Source organism: Corvus moneduloides, chromosome 8, assembly GCF_009650955.1.
Source record: "Corvus moneduloides isolate bCorMon1 chromosome 8, bCorMon1.pri, whole genome shotgun sequence".
In the NCBI taxonomy this organism is placed as follows: Eukaryota; Metazoa; Chordata; class Aves; order Passeriformes; family Corvidae; genus Corvus; species Corvus moneduloides.
The window spans coordinates 32,376,808-32,397,119 of NC_045483.1; the positions used below are offsets into that span (position 1 = coordinate 32,376,808).

At 42.3% G+C, this 20,312-nt stretch overlaps 1 protein-coding gene and 1 long non-coding RNA gene across 2 annotated transcripts; one reads left to right on the plus strand and one right to left on the minus strand.

The window, feature by feature from the left end:
• Positions 1-109: 109 nt before the first annotated feature.
• Positions 110-16,131, plus strand: SIRT1 (sirtuin 1). The gene is made up of 9 exons (XM_032116478.1): positions 110-577; positions 2,994-3,110; positions 4,002-4,243; positions 5,512-5,664; positions 6,734-6,881; positions 9,255-9,334; positions 11,712-11,898; positions 12,632-13,192; positions 14,099-16,131. The coding sequence occupies exons 1-9, from the start codon at positions 142-144 to the stop codon at positions 14,416-14,418; spliced, it is 2,244 nt and encodes a 747-aa protein (XP_031972369.1). The 5' UTR covers positions 110-141; the 3' UTR covers positions 14,419-16,131.
• LOC116447355 lies at positions 5,384-9,260 on the minus strand. Its single transcript, XR_004241562.1, has 2 exons — positions 6,906-9,260; positions 5,384-5,688 (listed from the first exon to the last, which is right to left on the minus strand). It is a non-coding gene; the product is annotated as an uncharacterized LOC116447355 (long non-coding RNA).
• Positions 16,132-20,312: the final 4,181 nt, after the last annotated feature.

A 20,312-nucleotide genomic window follows, 5' to 3' on the forward strand; every position in this document is an offset into this window, starting at 1 on the left:
ACGTGACACCGGCAGCGCCCCCGGTCACGTGCCCTGGTTTGTTGTTGCCCGGTCACGTGCCGTGGTCACGTGCGGCGGCGCTGCCCGGGGTGGGGGGGGGGGGCCGGGCGCGAGGGGGGCGGCGGCTGCGGCGGCGCCAAGATGGCGGACGGGGACGCTGCGCCGCTCCGCCCGCGCGGCCCCGCCGGCCCCGGCAGCGACAGCGCCGAGCCCGCGGCCAAGCGGCACCGCCGCGGATCGGGGAGCGCTCCGCCCGCACCGCGCCCCGACCGCGCCGCGGAGCCACCGCCCGCGCCCGCCGCCGCTGTGCCTGCGGAGCCGCCGGGGGAGGCGGCGGCCGCGGCGACCGATGGCGGCCGGGCGGAGCGGGAGGACGGCGGCGAGGCGGCGGCGGCGCGGAGCGGCGCGGACAGCGGGGCCAGGCTGCGGGGCCTGCCCCGGACGGAGCCGCCTCCGCGGCGGGACCAGGGGGAGGGCGCGGAGGCGGCGCCCGGCGAAGACGCGGCGGAGGCGGCCCCGGGCTGCGGGAGGGCGCAGTGTTCGAACGGGGCGGCCGCGGCGCCGGCCCCGCATCCCGGTGAGGACCGACCCCTCCCTTCTCCCCTCCCTCCCCTCCTCCGCGGGTCCCTCCTCCCCGCACAGCGCCAGTCCCGGGTGTCGCACGGGGCGCGATGTCACCGGCCCGGGCCGCGGTGAGCGCGGGCCCTGCGCCCCGACTGCCCCAGCCCCGCGCAGGGTGCGAATGCCAGCGAGCGCTGCCCCGCGGCTCCCCGATCCAAGGCAGCTCCGAGCCGTCCCTGTCAAGGCATCTTGTGCCGGGCGGCGCACAGGGACTGTGGCTCGGCTCTCAGCTCTGAAAGCATTTATTCTGCTATGTTGCTGGCAACAAGTTATTAAAAATGAAAAATCATAAGCCCGGTTTCCTTTTCATAATCTCTACCGTGTTAATTTTTTCTGATCCTTAGAAACTTGCACATAAAGCTCAGGAGCAGCAGTCTTGACCAGTTCTTTAAATTACTTCAAGTGACAGTCTTGGTTAAGATTTCAGCAACTGCAGCACAAAACTAAACTAATCTTTCTAAAAAGTTTCTTTCAGATCATATTTGAAGTGTACTGGTGGCCAGCATCACTGAAAGTACCTCACAGTACAAACAGATCACGTTTGAGTTGTTTCTTGCTGGAGTTGTTAATTTTGGCCTTTTTTTTAAGCAGTGGAAAGACTTATTAAAATGTATCAGACATTGCATTCTGCCAGTACAGCCTTTACATTTTATCCCAGAATGCAGTTAAAGATACTTTAACTCCATAGTAAAAGTCTACAGAAAATTTCTGCCTGTGCAAAAGCAATCCAAAAGGAACAGAGGTATAGGATAAACCTGGATCAGCCTCAGTACTTAAAAACTCCATTGGAACAGCTCAGAGCAAAGCTAATGATCTCTTACCAGTGCCTTACATGAAGCCTTTTGCTCAAGTCCCTCAGATCCCCAGGTGTGTTTTGCTGTGGCTGGCTTAGTTCTGGCAAGCATTACTCCCTGTGGTCCTTTGCGGAATACACAGGGAGTGTTACAATTTAAACTGTTACTTTATCCTGCTTGTATCTGTCACTGTTTCTTAAATCCCAGGCACCCTGACCTGTGTGTGAGCAGTCTTTCACAATGTAAGCTTTGGTTCTTGATACTGAAGCCATATAGGTCGTTTCAGTTAAACTTGCACCTCACAGTTACTGATGTGTACTAATACACTTTTTCCTTCTCCAAAATTCTGAATATGTTCACTTCATGCGTAACGAGATGGAACTGAAATGCTGTAAATACATAGATTAATAGGAAGTAGTAATGTCCATGAGCACCTGTGGCCTCAGAAGAACAAGACAGGAAGAACCAACAGCAATTTTCTGTCATTGACCTCTTTCTGTTCTAATCAAAAATAAAGTATTTATGCCAAGAAGGGAAAGAACAACACAACTTCTAAATAAAAAAAAATGATGGTGTTTTGTGGTGTTCTTTGTTTGAGAATCAAGTGGAGTAACAGCTAAAACAATGTAGGGGATTCCTCAGTTCTTCAGATAGAGACTGAGAACTATTATAGTGATTCTTTGCTTTAGAGAGCACAACTAAATTTGTTCTTTGTTCCTATCTTAGATTTTCAACAAATGAAGCTACAGGTGCTGAGGCTATTTCTAATAAAGCCAATAGAAAAGGTTTAGTAATCTAAGATCTAATAAGCTGCTCAGGTTGGAATTTAGATTTCCCCTTCAGTGTGAGCTCACAAGTGTCTTGTTCTCCCTCTGGACTCGTTCATCAAGGTCTGAGATGAAGTCAGATTGAGTTACTCTGGCTTAAGGCCACAGGCTGAGCCAAGGTGACGCTGGCACTCTGAGCCAAACCCAGCTGCAGGGGCAAATGGACAGAGAAACTTAGTGAAGGTGGTTCAAGGAAGCGTGTTTTGTGTCACAGCTGAAATATCATAAAGTGTGTATGTGGTCACCAGTACAGCTCAGCTGCTCACAACAGCATCTTCACAAAATTCGTTGTAGCAAATGTGCATTTGTGGGTTTCTTTGAAAATGCTATTAAAATGCTCTTAAAACCTAGTCAAAAATCTGTCTGCTATGGTGATGTTTTCATTTTACCCAGTTTTTTAATGAGCTGAATGCAGTGAGAATTGTAAGGGAAAGACATTTTTAATTATACTTTAAAAATATTTGGATTTTTTCTATAGTGCAATATCTATAATGCCCAACACTTTGAAGAATGACCTTTCATCAAGGTCAGCATCCAGCCCCCCGAAGCTCAGCATTAAGGTAGCAAGCCCTGCAGTAAATCTACCGACAGCTTGAAAGTGTTTCTATAAGTGTGAAGAAAAATAGACATTTTCTATGCCTAAGTGACAAAACTGCCTATTGAGCATGTGATTTTAGTTTTTGTGATATATTTGAAGATATACCTGTGCCCTTGGGCTGGAGTGTAACCCCCTGGTTGTGCTGTCTTGCAGAAAACTTCCTCTTCAGCGATGAAATCATAGCCAATGGTTTTCACTCCTGTGACAGTGATGAAGAAGACAGAGCCTCACATGCAAGTTCCAGTGACTGGACCCCAAGGCCACGTATAGGTAGAAGCCTGGAGCATGTTCTTGGATGCTCTTTGCCTTCAAACAGTCACTTAATTTTCCCCAGTCTTCAAATGATTTTTCCTATTGCAAAAATATTGGCAATTAGTTCTTCTGAACAGCTCAGAGGTGTTGGCTGTATTCTGTATGTTATTTAAGGGTTTAAAAATGAAGCCTTTCAAACTTGCTGTATTTTGATTAAAATTGCCAATGTCTTTTCTTTCCTTGTGTAGAAATCCTGCCACAATCCCTATTAAAAGCATACATACAGACTCACTAAATTGAACTGATTTATGGCATATTTCTACTTAATATTAATTCTTTAAGGAACAAGAAGATGATCCCTGTATGATTTTAGGACAGTGAGCCCTAATCTCAAGTGTTTCTGGAAAGGTTGATTTGATGGCTTTAGAAGGTTATGTCTGAAATAATTCGTGTTAGATGACCAAAAGAACAACAAAAATCCATGGATTACTGGGCTCTTTGCGTCTATTTAGAGTGATGGTTTATAATACCACTAGAAAGTATATGTATATTTGTTGTCTCTTCAGCTCATTCCTGTAGATACCAAGTGCTGGGAAAATACAGGTGGAGACATATTGTGAAGATCCTGTTGCACCTCTAAAAGCCATTAAGTTTGGTGTGAACTGGGATTTCAACCTTGATTGACTTTCTATGAAATCCTTCATGGGTTAACATAAAATCATGATAAATAAATAAAATTCCCAGCTGTCACTTCAGAGTTTAGACCAAAATACAGGGGGTTTGATGGATGGAGCATTAAATCGGATTCATGAAACTGTAGTAGCAATCATTAATAAATGGAACAATGACCATGACCATCTGCAGTACTTGACTCTATTTTAAATATCTGTATTTTTTAAATTTTCTTAGGTCCCTACACTTTTGTTCAGCAGCATCTCATGTTAGGCACAGACCCACGGACGATTCTGAAGGACCTGCTGCCAGAAACGATCCCCCCACCTGAACTGGATGACATGACTCTGTGGCAAATTGTGATAAACATCCTTTCAGAGCCACCAAAAAGGAAGAAGAGGAAAGATATTAACACCATTGATGATGCTGTGAAACTTTTGCAGGAATGCAAGAAGATCATGGTCTTGACTGGAGCTGGGGTAGGTATTGCTGCAACAAGTGTGAAAATACGGAGACAGGTTGGTTCAATACTTCAGTAGAGCATGCAGGGGATGGGACCAAATCACTGTGCTGGGGAGGAAGAGTCCAGTCCCCTGCAAGGACTGGAGGGGAGACACCATCTCTCTTCTCATACCAAAATATTCTTAGACATAGAAACTCGTAGACAGCTGCTTCCATGCAAAATAGTTATGGAATAACAACACATTACCTGTCCAGAACATTTTCTATCCTAGTCTTCAGACAAAGGTGATGACTTTTTAAAACAAAATCTCACTGGATCTCTTAAAATACCAGATGGAGCTTGAGGGACTAGAAGAATAGGATTTGAAAAGGAAAAGAGTTGGGGGACAGAGGAGGAGAATGATCATACGGACAGTCTGATCGGATTTCAGCAGACTGGATGTTACTTTCGGCACGTGCTGCTCTGTGATGGTGATAAGGCTACTCACTGTTTGACTAAAGAACATCTCTGAACTGCTGCACATTTTCAACTCTGTACCTGTGCACCAGATCAATTCTTGCTTCTGTTCACACACAGATGGTGTGACACGATTCAGAGCAGATGAGTAATTCAAATCAGCTTTTAGAAGAGCACTGCTACTCCCAGTTTTGCTCTTTCCATACTTTCATACACCTGTTTCTCCTCCTCTTCCCATCCTATTTTGGGATAATCTGAGACAATAATTTTAGCCCTTATTGGCTACTACAATGCTGTGATAAGCAATGTATATCAATAAACAACTTTATCAAAAGGGGTTTATTCTTCAAAAGTAAGAATATATTTTTCAGAAGTAAGACTATTCTGTTACTGTGTTAGTGTGTAAAAAAAAATAAACATATCAACCACCATATCTAAGCCTGAGTTTGCAGATCAGTAAACACTTATTAATTAAATTTAATGCAGTAATAATCTACATTTTTGTTCATATCTTACAAAACTTCCAGTGGTAAAAGCAAGTTCTGGTATCCTGTTATTGTACTAAAGGGTTTTTTATCCACTTGTCAGATTTTGTTTCTGTGCTGTTTCTTCTGCTTGTGATTTGAGAATTGTTACATTGGATCAAAAAAAACGGGGGAAAAAAGTAAAGGAAAGAAAAATAAATACAGAGAACCCAGACTGATTTTGTTCTTAATGTTTCTGAGCACTGCGCATACAAAAAGTGGTTTCCCAGAGTTTTTATCATAGCAACTCTTTATAGTCCAGTATGTCGTTTCACTTATTTCAGATTGCAAATATGTATTTCAGGTGTCTGTGTCTTGTGGAATACCTGACTTTAGATCCAGGGATGGCATCTATGCACGCCTTGCTGTAGACTTCCCAGACCTTCCAGATCCTCAAGCAATGTTTGATATAGAATACTTCAGAAAGGATCCCAGGCCGTTTTTTAAGTTCGCAAAGGTATGGTTTTCCAACAGTTCTTGTCTTGGTCAGTTCAGAGAGATAACAATATTAAAATGTTTAACTCAGATAAAAACTAGAAATGTTAAGCAACATTCTCTCTCTCTCTCTTTTTTTTAAGCTTATTTTACTGTTCCTGTTGTAAGTTCAGGATACACAAAACCATTTCAGATGGTTGAAAATATCTCAGTGATATTAACAGTTTCAAAAGCAGCAATTACATCTCTTAGACAAAAAGGAATTGTAGAAGCTGTAGACATATGGAGAAACAAAAAAAAACCCAATTGCATTTAGTCTTCAATTTTCTTAGAACAAAAAAAATCAAACCCAAGATATAAGAACTTCTACAGGACCAGGAAGGACTTGTGAAAATCAGTCACTACTGGTTGTGCTCACTCTTTCTTCCCTTTGCTCACAATTTATACTACTGCTCTGTCATGTTACAAAGATTGGAAAAGAAAACTCAATCCATTCTTTGTCTGCTTGGCTTTCTCTGACAGCTTCCTATCCAGATATTAACAAATTTTGATGGTTACTAGTATACCCAGTTCCTTTGGGTTTTAATATTAAAAAAAACTACCTTACTCCCAAAAAACACACCCCAAACCAAAAAACACCACAGCAAGTAAAAACAACTTACTTGAAGCCTGTCTATACACAGGTTTTACCAGAAAAATCCAAATCAAATTTAGCTGATACTTTTTATTCTTTTTCACTTCTCCTTTTCCCTTTCTGTCCATCAGAATATATGTTTCTAGTAACAAATATTGAGGTCACGTGACACTTACAAAGGATAAAAAGCTTTCCTATTTCATAATTCTCAAAACCAGAAAAAGATCTAAACATTGCTTTTATGCTGTGAAAAGAACAAAATCCCAGCTTGCACAGAGCAGTTCATCCTGCCACGATGAGAAGCTGAGCTGTGGGAAGAGGAGTTGGATGCCAGAGCAGTGGCAAAGGGCACAGGGAGGGACCACGGTAACAGCTGCTGTGATTGCTGGGGACAGGGTTCAGCTCAGTTAAAGACTGTAGCCACTTCCACTGTCTAACGTGCTTCTGAATTCCCTAGGAAATCTACCCGGGACAATTCCAGCCATCTCTGTGCCACAAGTTCATCGCTTTGATGGATAAAGAAGGAAAACTACTTCGCAACTATACTCAGAACATAGACACACTGGAACAGGTTGCAGGAATCCAAAGGATAATACAATGTCATGGTTAGTGGGTTTAGTTTCACTTACTTTCCTTGTGGGAATTCTTACTGGTGCATGTGACAAGGTAATTGCTATTGGAACTAAACCTTCTTTCCTTGAATTCCTGTCTCTTGCCACCAAATATTCTGCTTTTTAAATGTTGAAATTTTGTTGTAGACAGCTTACATATTTAAATCAGAGGTGTTTCAAGTGGAAATAACTCCTTTCAGAAATTGAGCTTGATGAAGTCTCCATGTATCAGTGAAGATCCACACCCTGTTGGCACAAGCTTAGACTGTAACCTCCAAAATGCATTTGGTGCTTCTTGATCTGTGTGAGAACATAACATGGAAACCAATCTTGCCATAGGTCCCAATCACTGCCCAACAATGGAATGGGAGTCTAAGTGTTATCTGACTATTTAGGTTATATTCTGCTGAAATCTTACAACATTCTGATACTTCAGTGACTCCACCTTATGTACAAAACACTGAGGATTGATCACCAGTTCAGTTGAGCTGAAGATCATCTTGTTACACCTTCAGTGTCATACACATTTTATAATTATGATGCCTAATTAAGTGGAATTGCTTTAATTGCTTGATATGTTTTCCATTTCCAAGGACTTGCACATGTCAAGCTGAAAGTCCAAGGATTAATTTTCAAGAAAAGTATGCAGAAAATTAGTTCTTAAATGCATGTTTGGATCATTTAGTAAACTTCAAATAAATTGTCTAAAAGCAGTGTGGCATGTTTGTAAGGCCCATCCATCTAATTGCACCTTTGCCAGGGGCCAAACTCATATGGTTTCCATACCTACAAAGCTTAGCTCAGTGCCAGATCCATAGGTTTTCATTCTCCAGACAGAGCAAGCACAGTGCTCTGAATGGGGCCCAGGCAGCACACAGCAGCATCTGCCTGTCAGCTACCCAACCCCAGTGCTGGTTTCCATCTGTGCTTAGTGTGTTACACGTTTTCTTTCGGTTGGTATTCCATCTGAGGCATTTATCACAAACCTCTTACATGGATGGGTTTTTGCACATAACTGCTCTGCTCAAGCTCCCCATTTTTCCAGTTGCACGCTCCAGGGATGGGATCACAGACGATCTTCAGTGTACGTCCTGTGTAAGGTGATTCTAAATGAAACATTCTTTAGTAACATGCTGTGCACTTGGAGATTTTGAGGCCTTTGGAAATTAGCAAAGGTTGTTTTGAGCACATCAACCTTCATCTGACCTACAGCTGCTGTTCTTTACCAAATGGTTGTTGCCTAATGGTGGTGGCTAAAGAGAAACCATAACTCTTCTGGGGGGGGGGTTCACAGTGCTGTATTTATTCTACTTTTTCCTCTGGCTGGGGCAATGGCAAGTTGATCATGGGCAGTTAACAAAGAACCGTGCAGTGATTTGGGGAGTTCATATGTGAACCTTCAGACCCATTTGTCACTGCAGACCTACAGTACAGTTCCTGCTATGAAAACTATGGTGTCTGAGATGCATTCTGCTGTATTTAAAATGCTCTTGCATTCAACCAATGCGTCTGGAATTAGATTGTATTCCTTGCTGTTGCTGGAGCTGAGTGAACAGAGGCCGTGGCCTGCTGGCTGGGAATGGCTCATACATGGGCACCAAACTTCTGATGGTGAAAAATAATTCACATAATAGAGTTGCAGGGAGGTAGCAGCAGATGCCTCAGAGTTGGGTTTGCGAGCCTGACGGACATGTCCCTAACGTGCTGTATGAAGCTCTGAATTATTACTACCAGCTAATCAGAACGAGCAAATAACTGTCTTATCTCCCATAGTCCTTGGAATCCCTCATGCTGGGGGAGCTGCAATGCTGAGCAAGGTTTCAGAAGCTGTGCAGTTTGCAGGCCAGCAGTCATCAGCAGACCTGAGCTGCCAGTTGCTCATAACTGATTTGCTCCAGGTTTTTCTGTGCTTTCACTCTCTTTGTCTTACCCAGATACAGCACCCTGAAAGCATATTGTCTTTACTAATGCATTTTCTTAGTTATTCTGTGCTACCGTTTGTTGAGTTGCTGTGGGTTCCTGTGCTGCTGATGCTGTTCGCAGCACCACTGTTGTGTAGGTGCAGTCCCTGTTCTCTGCTCCTTGTCTGTGCTTGTACAGGTCAGGGGAATGAGAGGACACAGAATCATTTGTGTTGACATGCACGTGGTATATTGCTACTCCTAAAACAAGATTTCTGCTGACTAACACCTAGAAGAACAACTTATAGTATTACAACTATCTCCTCTTAATTTTACATTACCTTTTTAAATGCCTGATTTCTGTAGCACTGCAACATAACAGCCTTTTTGTCAAAACAGCTTGGGCATAAGACCAAATCTGAATGACTGAAAATCCTGATGCTACCATACGGCTTTTTCCCCTCAGGTTCCTTTGCAACAGCTTCCTGCCTGATCTGTAAATACAAAGTTGATTGTGAAGTTGTTCGAGGAGATATTTTCAATCAGGTAAAAAATCTACTTTAACTCACTGCAGCTTTCTAATAAGTAATTCTCTCAGAAAACCAAACCCTGAAACACCACACTGGGATTGCTTACAAGATCTGCTTTTAAAAGCCTCCATATCTCTGCATGTATTTCATAAAAGTGCCTCTCTGTATTATAGCATTTCCCCTGGTATTTAAAAGTACACTCAAATACTGTACTGCAAAAATTTGGTAATGGCAAAAATCAGAACAAAACCTTAAGAGTCCATTTTTAGTGGCTCCTCTGAGAAAAAGTAGAGGTTAAATGGTAAGTGGAAAGTTGGATTTGTACCTGGTTTGTGTTTATCTGAATTTAGAGTCATACTGAGAAAGTGTTCTTAGTCTTCTATAATGTTGGCTGCTCTTTGAGCATTTACCTGTATTAAAAATGTGTTTCAAACAGCAGCTGATATATGGAGAAATTGCTAACCACAGAGCAGGCTCTGATTAAGGATCAAATGGAATGTGCGTGTTGCTTTCTAGGACTCCTGAACTATTCCATCGTCCAAACTCCCCATGTCTGGGTGTCAAGTGACCTGGGACCAAGGCAGGAGTTGGTTCTGCTCTGTCAGAGCAGATGAACCTTTAACTTGGAGAGACCCTCTCTGCCTTTGCCTTTCTTCCCCTTCTTTTGAAGGAACAGAGGTGATGATTCTGTGATCAAAAAGATCTTCTTTATGCAAATGAAAGGGGACTCTTTCTGCAGGCTCATTGGTTTTTTTGATAAATGCCTCAGAGTCCATAGTTGCAACTTCAGACAAGAAACATGGAAGGAATGTAAATCCTTCAGGCATTACATCTGAAATAGAAATCAATGAAAGCCTTTCAAGAAGAGATGTTTTAGTTAAAGCTTTAAGAAATGGGAATTTCGTAAGCCTGAAGCCTTGTAACACTGAAATACTGAATGTGAAATCTGGTTTACTTTGCTATTAAGAATATTATTTTTGAGAACATCCTACAGATATTTTTTGCTCCTTTACCTCCAGAGCCAGCTGGCTGGAGTTAGAATTTCTCTCTCTGGTATATAAAGATCTGAGGAAAAAGTTCAAGACTCATTCTAGTCATCTGCTCATTTTTGGGGAATTCTTTAGTTGGTTTCCCTTGACTGTGGGATTATTGGGTGCTCTCTTGCTCGGGTGCAGGGTTTCTGCCACACCAGTTCCTAGATCTTGTACCAAATAGCTTCTTAGGCATCCTTCCCACAAGGTTTTTCTTTGTTCAAAGACTTTAAATTTTTGGGAAAGATCCTTTGACACTAGAGGAAGGCCTTCTACTTTTGATGTTTTCTAATTTGGAGAGTATTGTCTTCTGTCCCACTGCAGGCATCCATAAAACTAATTCTTTGACTTAAACTTTCTACATTCTATATTATTTTTTTCTGCAGCTATTCTCTGTATAGGATGGACTTGTTATGCATTTAAAAGACAGTTTTCAGATGTTTTTCTATTGCAATAGGTAATATACGTATCTTTACACCTTTATAGCTCTATTTTGTAGCTTGTGATGGTTTCTATATGATTGCAGCTACTTGGATTTATTGTGAAGCATTATATTTTAACACTACAACTGAGAAGACTTGAACTATTAGAAGGAAAATTGCTCAGTATTGTCTGTAGATCTATCACTCACCTTCTTGCTTTTCTTCTCTCTTAAAAAGTCCTAAGATAGGAAAGAGTTGAAAGAGGTCCCAAAGATCAGAAACTCTCTGGTTTCAGGAGAAAAGGGAATCTAATTCTCCACAAACTCGTGTCCACTTTTGTTAGTGAAACAGGATTCTGCTCTGCTTCTGGAGGAATTAGAAAAGTTCAGAATGGACACCAAGCAGAAGTTTTGGTCTCTGTTCTTGCTGTATATGCTCTTAGCCAGCTGCCTGCCGAAGTGCTCTGTAAAGTGCTCTGTAGCTTTGTGTGTGTAACACACGTAGTCCTTTGGAGGAGAGAAGCTCCAGGTAAAGCTCTGCAAAAGACCCTTGGATTAGGAAAGGGCTTGTATCAGATGCTCGACTGGAACCTGACAGTGACATCTAAGTTTTTGCTCTGATTAAACTAAGAAAAATACTTTCCTGTCAAATGGGAGGTGTGCTCAGTTGGTGCTGAGCATGACTGCTAGGCTTTGCCTTAGTGGTGTAGACCTGCCTGGTTTCTCCCTCTTTATTCCTGCTGTAGCTTTATTTCCCTGTGCAGTCGCTGCAGGCAGGAGTAAAAACTGTAGTTGTCTGTACATCCACAGAACAATGACATGAGGAAATATCTCACTGAAACTTCCCTGTCTCTGCCAAAATAAGTGCCTGTGAAATATCAAAGTGTGAGTTTTTCAGAGGCCCAGCCCTGCACTGCAGTAACAGGAGGTGTTGTGTGCAGGTGGTGCCCCGGTGTCCCCGCTGCCCCCCCGAGGAGCCGCTGGCTATCATGAAGCCGGACATTGTGTTCTTTGGGGAGAACCTGCCTGAGCAGTTCCACCGTGCCATGAAGTATGACAAAAATGAAGTGGATCTCCTTATTGTCATTGGGTCTTCACTCAAAGTAAGACCAGTAGCATTGATCCCAAGTAAGTGACTGTCTCTGGTAATACTTTCTTTAAAAAATTTGGATCAAAAGTGGAATTCTCAGTTTAGAAACTCCAAGCTCTAAGAAACACCCTTGGCTCAATTCAGTGAGCACCACATTTTCTAATATGAAAGCTGCTTGCCTATGTAAAGCTGAAATGCAAAATTGAGAAAGCAACAAATTCTAAGTGCTTTTTCTACACTCCAGGAAGATCTCAAGGTAATTCAATTATGATCTCAAAACTACTCTTAAACCGGAATGACTGTTCTAAGAGTCATTTCTCTCCCTGCTTCTGATATGCTTTCAAAGTTACCTGAAGGCATTAGAACAGAAGCATCTCAAAAGCAGTATATTCCTCATGTGCATTTAAGTACATAAAGCAAGTGCACTAAATCAACATAACTGAAAGAGATTATAGTACTAATTTTAATATTTTTAACATTTGACCAAACATTAATGTAGCCAATATTTCTGTGCATGTTTCTCAGTGATTGAGGAATGTTTTTTACTGTAAAAAAATGGGGGGAAAAAACCATTTAACCCGGCTACAGTAGGCACAGCACCTCAAACTGCTGTTGTTAAATTTGGGACTGGCTTGGTTTCTTCCTGATCTGGCTTGTTTTTGTCTTGTTGCGAGTGAAGGCATGAAGAGAAGCCTGAGCTTTCTCAGTAGATCTCTGATGAAAGTAAAACCCAAGTGACAACTACCTTTGAATTCTCTTTTCCATATATAGGTTCCATCCCCCATGAAGTGCCTCAGATCTTAATTAATAGGGAACCTTTGCCTCATCTACACTTTGACGTGGAGCTTCTCGGAGACTGTGATGTTATTATTAATGAATTATGTCAGAGGTTAGGTAGCGAATACACAAAACTTTGCTACAACTCAGTAAAACTTTCAGAAATCACAGAAAAGCCTCCACGGCCGCACAAGGAGCTCGAAGTGCTCTCAGCTGAGCTCCCACCAACCCCTCTGAACATTTCAGAAGGCTCCAGTTCACCAGAAAGAATGACCCCACCTGATACTGCAGTGGTGTCTTCAGAACACCCACCTGAATGTAAGGTAGAAAACTGTGAGCCTGCCTCAGAGACTAAAGGGACCTGCTCAGAGGAGACGCTTCAGGACACAGAGCTGGCATCAGAAAACCCTGAAAATCCTGCTAGTGAGCTAATGAACTCTGAAACAATGAAGGAAAATGGATCTAATGATGGAGAAAATAAAGAAAAGAGTGAAATACTGAAGAAGTGCTGGGTAAACAGATCTGCGAAAGAACAGATTAGCAAAAGGCTGGATGGTAAGTGTTAATGCTTTTCAGTATTTTGCTTCCTTTTGGCTGATACGTTTATGCTAGACTTGACTTTAAAGTGATAAATAAGTTACTCTTGAGGCAGTCAGTGAGTTTCAGAGGCTATTTTTGTTCAGACAATTGTCTACATAACTCTCATTGAACCATTTCTTTCTTTTGGAGAAGTCAGCAGGAAATATTTTTTGTATTTCATAGTAGGTTTTAAAATCAGTGATCACATCCTCACCTAAAAGATCAAAGTTTAGGAGGCTGAAGGTAGGTATCAAAAAATAAATCCCTTTGTAACATTTTCAAATGCATTTTCAGAAAAATTAATTTGATCCTGAGGTGTGTGGAAGCTGGTCATAGTAGAGCCTGATTTGGTATGGCAGTAGAGCTGGAAGACAAAGTCATGACAGGACTTAAAAATCTCACAGCTGGAGTGAGGCATGTTATGAAGGAAACTTTAGACTTTCCAAGGAAGCCCTCCAAGTGTGCAGTCTTGTAGCTGATGTAAGGAGTCAGGAATTAAATTGCCATTTTCCATCGGAAAGACTGGGTTTAGACTTTGTCTGATACTCCATGCAGGGGGCTCCCATTCTGTCACAGGTGGAGGAAGTCTAGCTGTGAGTATGTGTTCCCATGAAAAAAGCTGCTGAACAATCAGCATCAATTCTCTTTGGTGTCAAAGGGAGGGGGGGGAGGAACACTGAGCTTTCCAGTGAAGCATTTCTTTTGTCCTTCATAATAAATATGCATACACGAACATAAATGCATTTTCATGTCATCTGATTTGTCAGTTAAGAGTCACTGTTGAAAACAGATACATGCAGGTATCTTCTAACCACCAGTCTGCCAGACCTTGCATGAATCATTTACTTCAGCCTGTCACTGACTGTTGAAATTCTGTTCTAGGTACTCAGTATCTGTTTTTGCCACCCAATCGCTATATCTTCCATGGTGCTGAGGTTTACTCGGATTCTGAAGACGATATCATATCTTCCAGCTCTTGTGGCAGCAGTAGTGAGAGCGGCTCGTGCCGCAGTCAGAGCTTAGATGTAGAGGACGAGAGTGAGATGGAGGAGTTTTACAATGGCATAGATGAGGATGCTCCCGAGCAGGAAGAGGAGCCTGGATTCGGAGAGGATGGAGCCGAACGGGAGGAATGGGCAGCTGAGGAATCAGCTGATACAAATGAAGCTGCAGGGACTGAACATCCGAGCAATGCGCTGTAAAGTGATCGCTGACTGGTTACAGGAACTTCCCACCAGCATTAGGAGCTTTGGCATGTCAGAATGAATGTTTACGTCTGAATTTAGAGCAACAAAACCATAAGGACGTAGTGTTTATAAATAACTAAAACAGATTTTCATGCTTAGTTTTTTACCTTTTTCAATAAAAATCTATTACTGCGCACTCAACACTAACTCATCTTTTTTTTAAGGTACCAGGATTATCTAAACAATTGTCACAATGTTCACTTTTAAGTTCATCTGTCTGATCAGGCATCCATGTATATAATACATATTTTTGCTTAATAAATTTCAGTTTATATTATTTTTAAACAGATTTGAAAAAGCCATTGGAATGTTAAACTAATATAAAGGGAACAGCTAATTTAGACCAAAGAATGGTATTTTCACACCTCTTGCTTTGTAACACTTTGGTTTATTTAAAACCTTCTGCTTCTGCTAAACCTTTCATTCACACCTAGTCTGTCATTAAACACTGGCATTTTCTAAGACCTACTGTGGCAGCTAATTTTTTTTGCTTTAACAGTTACTTTGTATGTTTGAGACATACTTAATTGCGAGCAGACAGTAAAATGGAAACAAGACAGCAGCACTTGAGGAACCCTATGGTTATTATTAGACTGATCAAGAAGTGCTGTGAAAATGCTTAGGTTGCTGAGTGTATTACTTCCTGTGGACATGAAGCGATGTTGACATTGGCTCCTCTGGCATTTTAAACAGAAAGGATCCCCCCCGGTAGGAGTCTGTCACGCTGTATCCAGAGGTCACATCTAGAGCAGCTTGCTTTATAAATAGCATTTGAGGAATTGCCAAGGCTCCAGTGTGGAAGCAGAGTTCAGAAGAGTGTTCCTCCCGGCGTGTAAGAAGGCGCAGAAATGAAGCTCTTCCTTTGTACTTATTGATGCACCAACCCCAGGAGAGACTCCAATGGTGGGAGCTTCCGTTTACGCTGCCGAGCGGCTCCACACGGATTAACAACCTGCTGGGCTGAGGTCCCATTTCAGCTGGGAAACCTTCTCCCACTGCCAGCTCCACCTTGGATACAAAAAGCAAAGCAGCTTCTCCCACTCTGCCGTCTCAAGTGCTAGGCTGCCTTAAAACTGGATGTTGCAGATGCTCAAGTGCAGATTGTTTCCAAGCCTTTAGAACTATTTTGTACAATTGCACAGTGCAGTAGTAAGTGAAACAGCATTTTTCTATAAACCACTTTTTCAACATTGGCCCAAATGAACTCTACGATGTAGATTATTCATATACTTTGCTTTAATATTTATTACATTTTGGAAGATGTATAGTAGCTGTTCTTTGAACATAATACAACAGTTAATAAATATTTAAGAACAGCCTCCTGTATTCATCGGGAAATGTTGGCATGTCGTCCAAATTTAATACAGCTCTTATTTGGCTACACTAAAGAATGCAATATGTTTAGTTTTCACTTGCATGTCACAATGTATTAGTTTGTGCTATAGGAGATATTTTAAATTGAAATACTTTGTTTTAAATTATTTTTACAGTGAGGATTGTTTTCTGCTCTTTTATATTGTATATAGTGTCTTTTATGTAATCTACTGGCATATGTTTTGTAGAAGACTGTTTAAAATGACTGGCTATCTTCCTGCAACTTTTGAAATACAAAACCAGTGTTTTATACTCGTACACTCTGTTCTAAAGTCTATTAAAATTGTCATTTGATTTCTGGTTTCTGTTAATTTCTAGCTATACCATAGAAACTTACCTAAGATGCCCTATAAAGTCAAGGTATACCCTGGCTAATGGAAGGCATTACATAGGAAATGGCTTTTTTACCACCTGCCCCTGGGAAAAAAGCAAAGCCTGAATGAAGCTGCCCTGCATTGTTCTGGGTTTATCCCATGGCTCCCTGGGCACTGCAGCTGTGCTGAGCCCTTCCTTTGGCCCTCAAGGGCCAGGGCCCAGTTTAATTAGTTTCCCACTATGTAATACCTTACTGTGTGAATGATGCCACTGTACTTCTGAACCACCATCTCTCTAATAGAAATTAATTTGTATTAGGAAAAAAAAAAGAGAAGATAAAACTCACACACTTGAGACACAAAATATTAAAAACAGTTAGACTCTAACACACCCAGATGCTTCCCTATCAATTAGTTATTACTCTGAAAGACTTGAAAACATTTTTCCTCTTGAACAGAACGGCTGCACCTAGATGAACAAGTTCTGCATTTTGTTCTTTCTCGTGTCTTTGATAATATTATTTGAACAGAAGATGAACCCCAAACCATGATATGTTCTCTTACTCCTCCATTTTGCACACTGCCCTTTACCCATAGTGAGGATGTCTTTCAAGAGTATTTAAAACAATGATGAGGCAAATGGTGGGCATGAGGAAACATTTGCTATCACAGCCTTTTGTTATTCCTAAATACTCAGCAACTTGCATGAAATTTGTCTGGAAGCAGGGCAGAGCATGTCCAGGTCCAGCTGTAATTTGTACAATCTCAAAAAACGAGATCATTTAGTGTTCTCATAATTTGGATAACTACCCTATGAAAGCATCTTAGCCCTTAGTATTTATATTAAATAGCTGCGCTGAAAAAAAAACAAAGTAAAACCATTTGTCTGCCATTCCCTAGCTACCTTCTGGCCTATTTTGCTACATTAGACACAATAATGACCTTGCAAAAGTATTTGAAGTGATGGAAAAGAAGCACATGTTTAAACATCTTGTCATAATTTCTTCTAAATGGCCATGTATTTTCTACAGATCTGGCTTGATCCAGTACATTTTTAATTAGTGATTTGATTATGGAAAATCTATTTTAAATGCATGACAACAAAGGGACAGACAACATCCCATTAGGAGGGGCTGTAAGAGCACAAAATTCTAATGAAACCAGCGTTCAGAAGCAAACTGAAAAAAGTGAGAAAAGGAAGACCCAGTGAGTACCTCACGCTCAGTAAGATATGCTTAAATACTGAACCAGAACAGTCAAACTGAAAAGCAGATGCATTTATTTGCATGATACACTTACCTACAAAGTGACTGGAGAATAAAACCCAGTGCAAAATGCTGGATTTCAGGCTAAACAACTGGTCATGTCTAGGTAACAGTGGGTTCTAAGCTAACTGTAAATCCTCAAGAAGTCATGGAGTTGTACCATGAGTTACTCTTGGCTAGGCAGTTTCAAGAAGATGCTCAGACTGTTAGGACTTGGTAGGAAAACAGTAGTAATAATAATCCTAATAGCAGAGCACCAAGGGAAAAGAGTTGCTAGTTACTCCTCCAGCATGAGGCCCAAGGCTCAGAAAAGCAGAGGCACTGAAATAAAGCACCACCCACCAACAGTGCAGATCCCTGCTGGGGGACCTTGGAAAGGAGTTGGGCAAATTCATGTGGAACAGGACTCCCAGAGCTCCTGGAGGCCTACTTCCCTCTCCTTATACCCTCCTGGAAGCACCTGGGCTAGCTACAGGTGGAGAGGGTTGGTTGGTGCCTCAGATGAACCCAGCACAGCAGTTCTCAGGCTCAGCACAGTCAGAGCAGTTCCAAGAGCTGAGCTGTAACTGTTCCTAGCAACCCTGGAAACAACAGCCCAAGCAAACCCCAGCAAGGCACACCCAAAGCCTCCATCTGTCCTGCCTTGGGGATGGTGGAAGCAGGTACACGACCACAGGTCTTTAAAGGACTAAATTTCTTAAGGGACACAATCCCAGTGCTGTCTGACCACTGGACTGTTACTTTTACTCTCACAGAGCAAGAGAAACTGTTTCCCTGCAAACCCCACGCCCATGTGCCCTGGAGTGACAGCCCAGGCTCCCTCTGAGCAGCTCCGGCACCAGTATCACCTGTGACACAGCCCCCGACAAAGCAAACACTTGCAAACTACCAATTAAATTAATTTGAAAGCCACAAAGAAACGCAATTCGAGAGTCCTTAGAAACAAAACACAAACACATTTCAGTGGGATTTAGCTGTTTGGCTATGGGGTTTTTAACTCTGTACAATTATTACTCACTATCCCTTTCAATGGCAGAGCCCTGTTCAGAAGAAGAACCCTCAGCTGAGGGGGACCCTGCTTCCCACTGCAGGTGGGTACCTTACAGGGAGCCCTGGATCCTACAGAAGCTCCCCACACTGGGCTCCACAGAGGCCACCCCAGTAACGCTGAATGCTATGGAGAATTGGCCTTAGACCCCATGGAGCGTCACTACCCTCCTGCTCCAGACTTTAAAACTCTGAGCATTCCCTACTGGGCACTGACAGAAATCCCCAATTCCCTGCAGGGCCTGAACAGGGCAATAACACATCAGCCCATGAGCCAGAGAACTCCACCCTGCTGTTGTAGGGCCACTCCCTCATCTAAAGATACCGCAGATCTTCCTTATCTCAATTACCCTCCCCCTTTGCTTATTCCTAATGTAATCTTTGCATCTCATTGGGATACCTTGCCAGGGGACAGCCTCAGACTGCTTGAGATGCTGCACCCCAGAGTACTCAAGCACTGCTGCTGCAAGGTGCACCCACAGAACCTCTGTGCAGGATTAGGTCACAAATAATTGAACTGGTTTTACCTTTGAAAATTTTCAAAGACGGCAGATACAATTTTCAGTGGAAGCTGGTTTTTAGCTACAGTCTGCCAGCTCTGTTCTTTATCCCAGACAAGCTGCTCTATTTGCTTGAAAAAGGGAAGGAAACTTGACTTTTGCCCTCTACTCAAACTTAAGTCTTTGTGTGACATTAATCTTTTGTTTCCTCACGTAATCAGGCACATGGAGGAAAGCAGTGAACACCTACAGACATTCACTGCACAGTGTAGGATTCATGACCTGCTGGGAAGACCAGCCTGGAGCATTGGCGAGATAGAGATCCCTACCAGCACTGTACACACCAACTACACTGAAATTACTAACTTGGTAGTTCCTATGTGGAACAAGATTCCCAAACCTCATTTTCCTGATCTGAAACTGATGTGCCTTTGGTTGGAGAAAAATAATAATGCTGAGTACTGTCCTAGCTAATGTAAGGGGGCTCTGAGGATACTCACGGCACCTGCAACACCTTATTTTGTTGTTTTGTAAAGTCAGTAGTTGTGTTCAAACCCAGGGAATATGCAGGAACTCAGACTGTTTAGTCCAGCAGGGCTGCTGATATGGTACCTTAGCACAGTTCTAGTGCACCCATGTTATTGTCAGTTTGGTTTAGGTGCTTTCCCCACCCCCAGCTGTCTTGTGGTTAGAAGATAACACATCTTTCTCCTTCACCGACAGAAATGGGCAGGCAAAGGTAGGATGTTACAAAGTTTTAGCATACTCACAGAAAGCAAGTCAGTGTAAGAGGTAGTAGCACAGAGAAAAATTATGTGTATAGGCAGGAACAGGCTCCTTTCCCCAAGAAAATAAAAACACTCAGTCACATGGTCAGGGAACTCAAGTGTACAGAAATGATAGCTGTTGGAGTTACTTTGTTGATTAATTCTGCACACAGAGCAGGTAAACAGTCAAGGGGATTTCCTGGAGCTGTATTAATCTGGTGATGGCAGGTGACAGAAGATGCTCTACACCTTTCAAGGTCTAGGTAAGGTTTTTGAAGTCATTGTTCCAGACTTGACCAACACAAAAACGAACAGCAGATTGAAGGACCAAAACAGTAAGTTAATGATTAGTGCACCCAAACCCCACTCTGACCTGGCAATTTAGAAATACCCACTTGGTAAGCAACAGGACCTTGTTACTTGTCAGGAGAAACAAACATTTTGTTTTTCCTATTCTTTTTTCTCCTCTTCGAAAACTGAGTAAGGCCACTTCCCACAGTATATACAAGTACATAGTTCTGGTTGCACACAGAAGGTCAACACAGCCAGTCTTAAGGTGCTCAACTCCATACCTGTGCTGAA

Coding starts and splice junctions, on each gene's coding strand:
- SIRT1 (XM_032116478.1), top strand. CDS start 142: ATGGCGGACGGGGACGCTGCGCCGCTCCGCCCGCGCGGCCCCGCCGGC. Junction 4,244..5,511: donor TGGTCTTGACTGGAGCTGGG/GTAGGTATTGCT, acceptor TATGTATTTCAG/GTGTCTGTGTCTTGTGGAAT. Junction 9,335..11,711: donor GAGGAGATATTTTCAATCAG/GTAAAAAATCTA, acceptor TGTTGTGTGCAG/GTGGTGCCCCGGTGTCCCCG.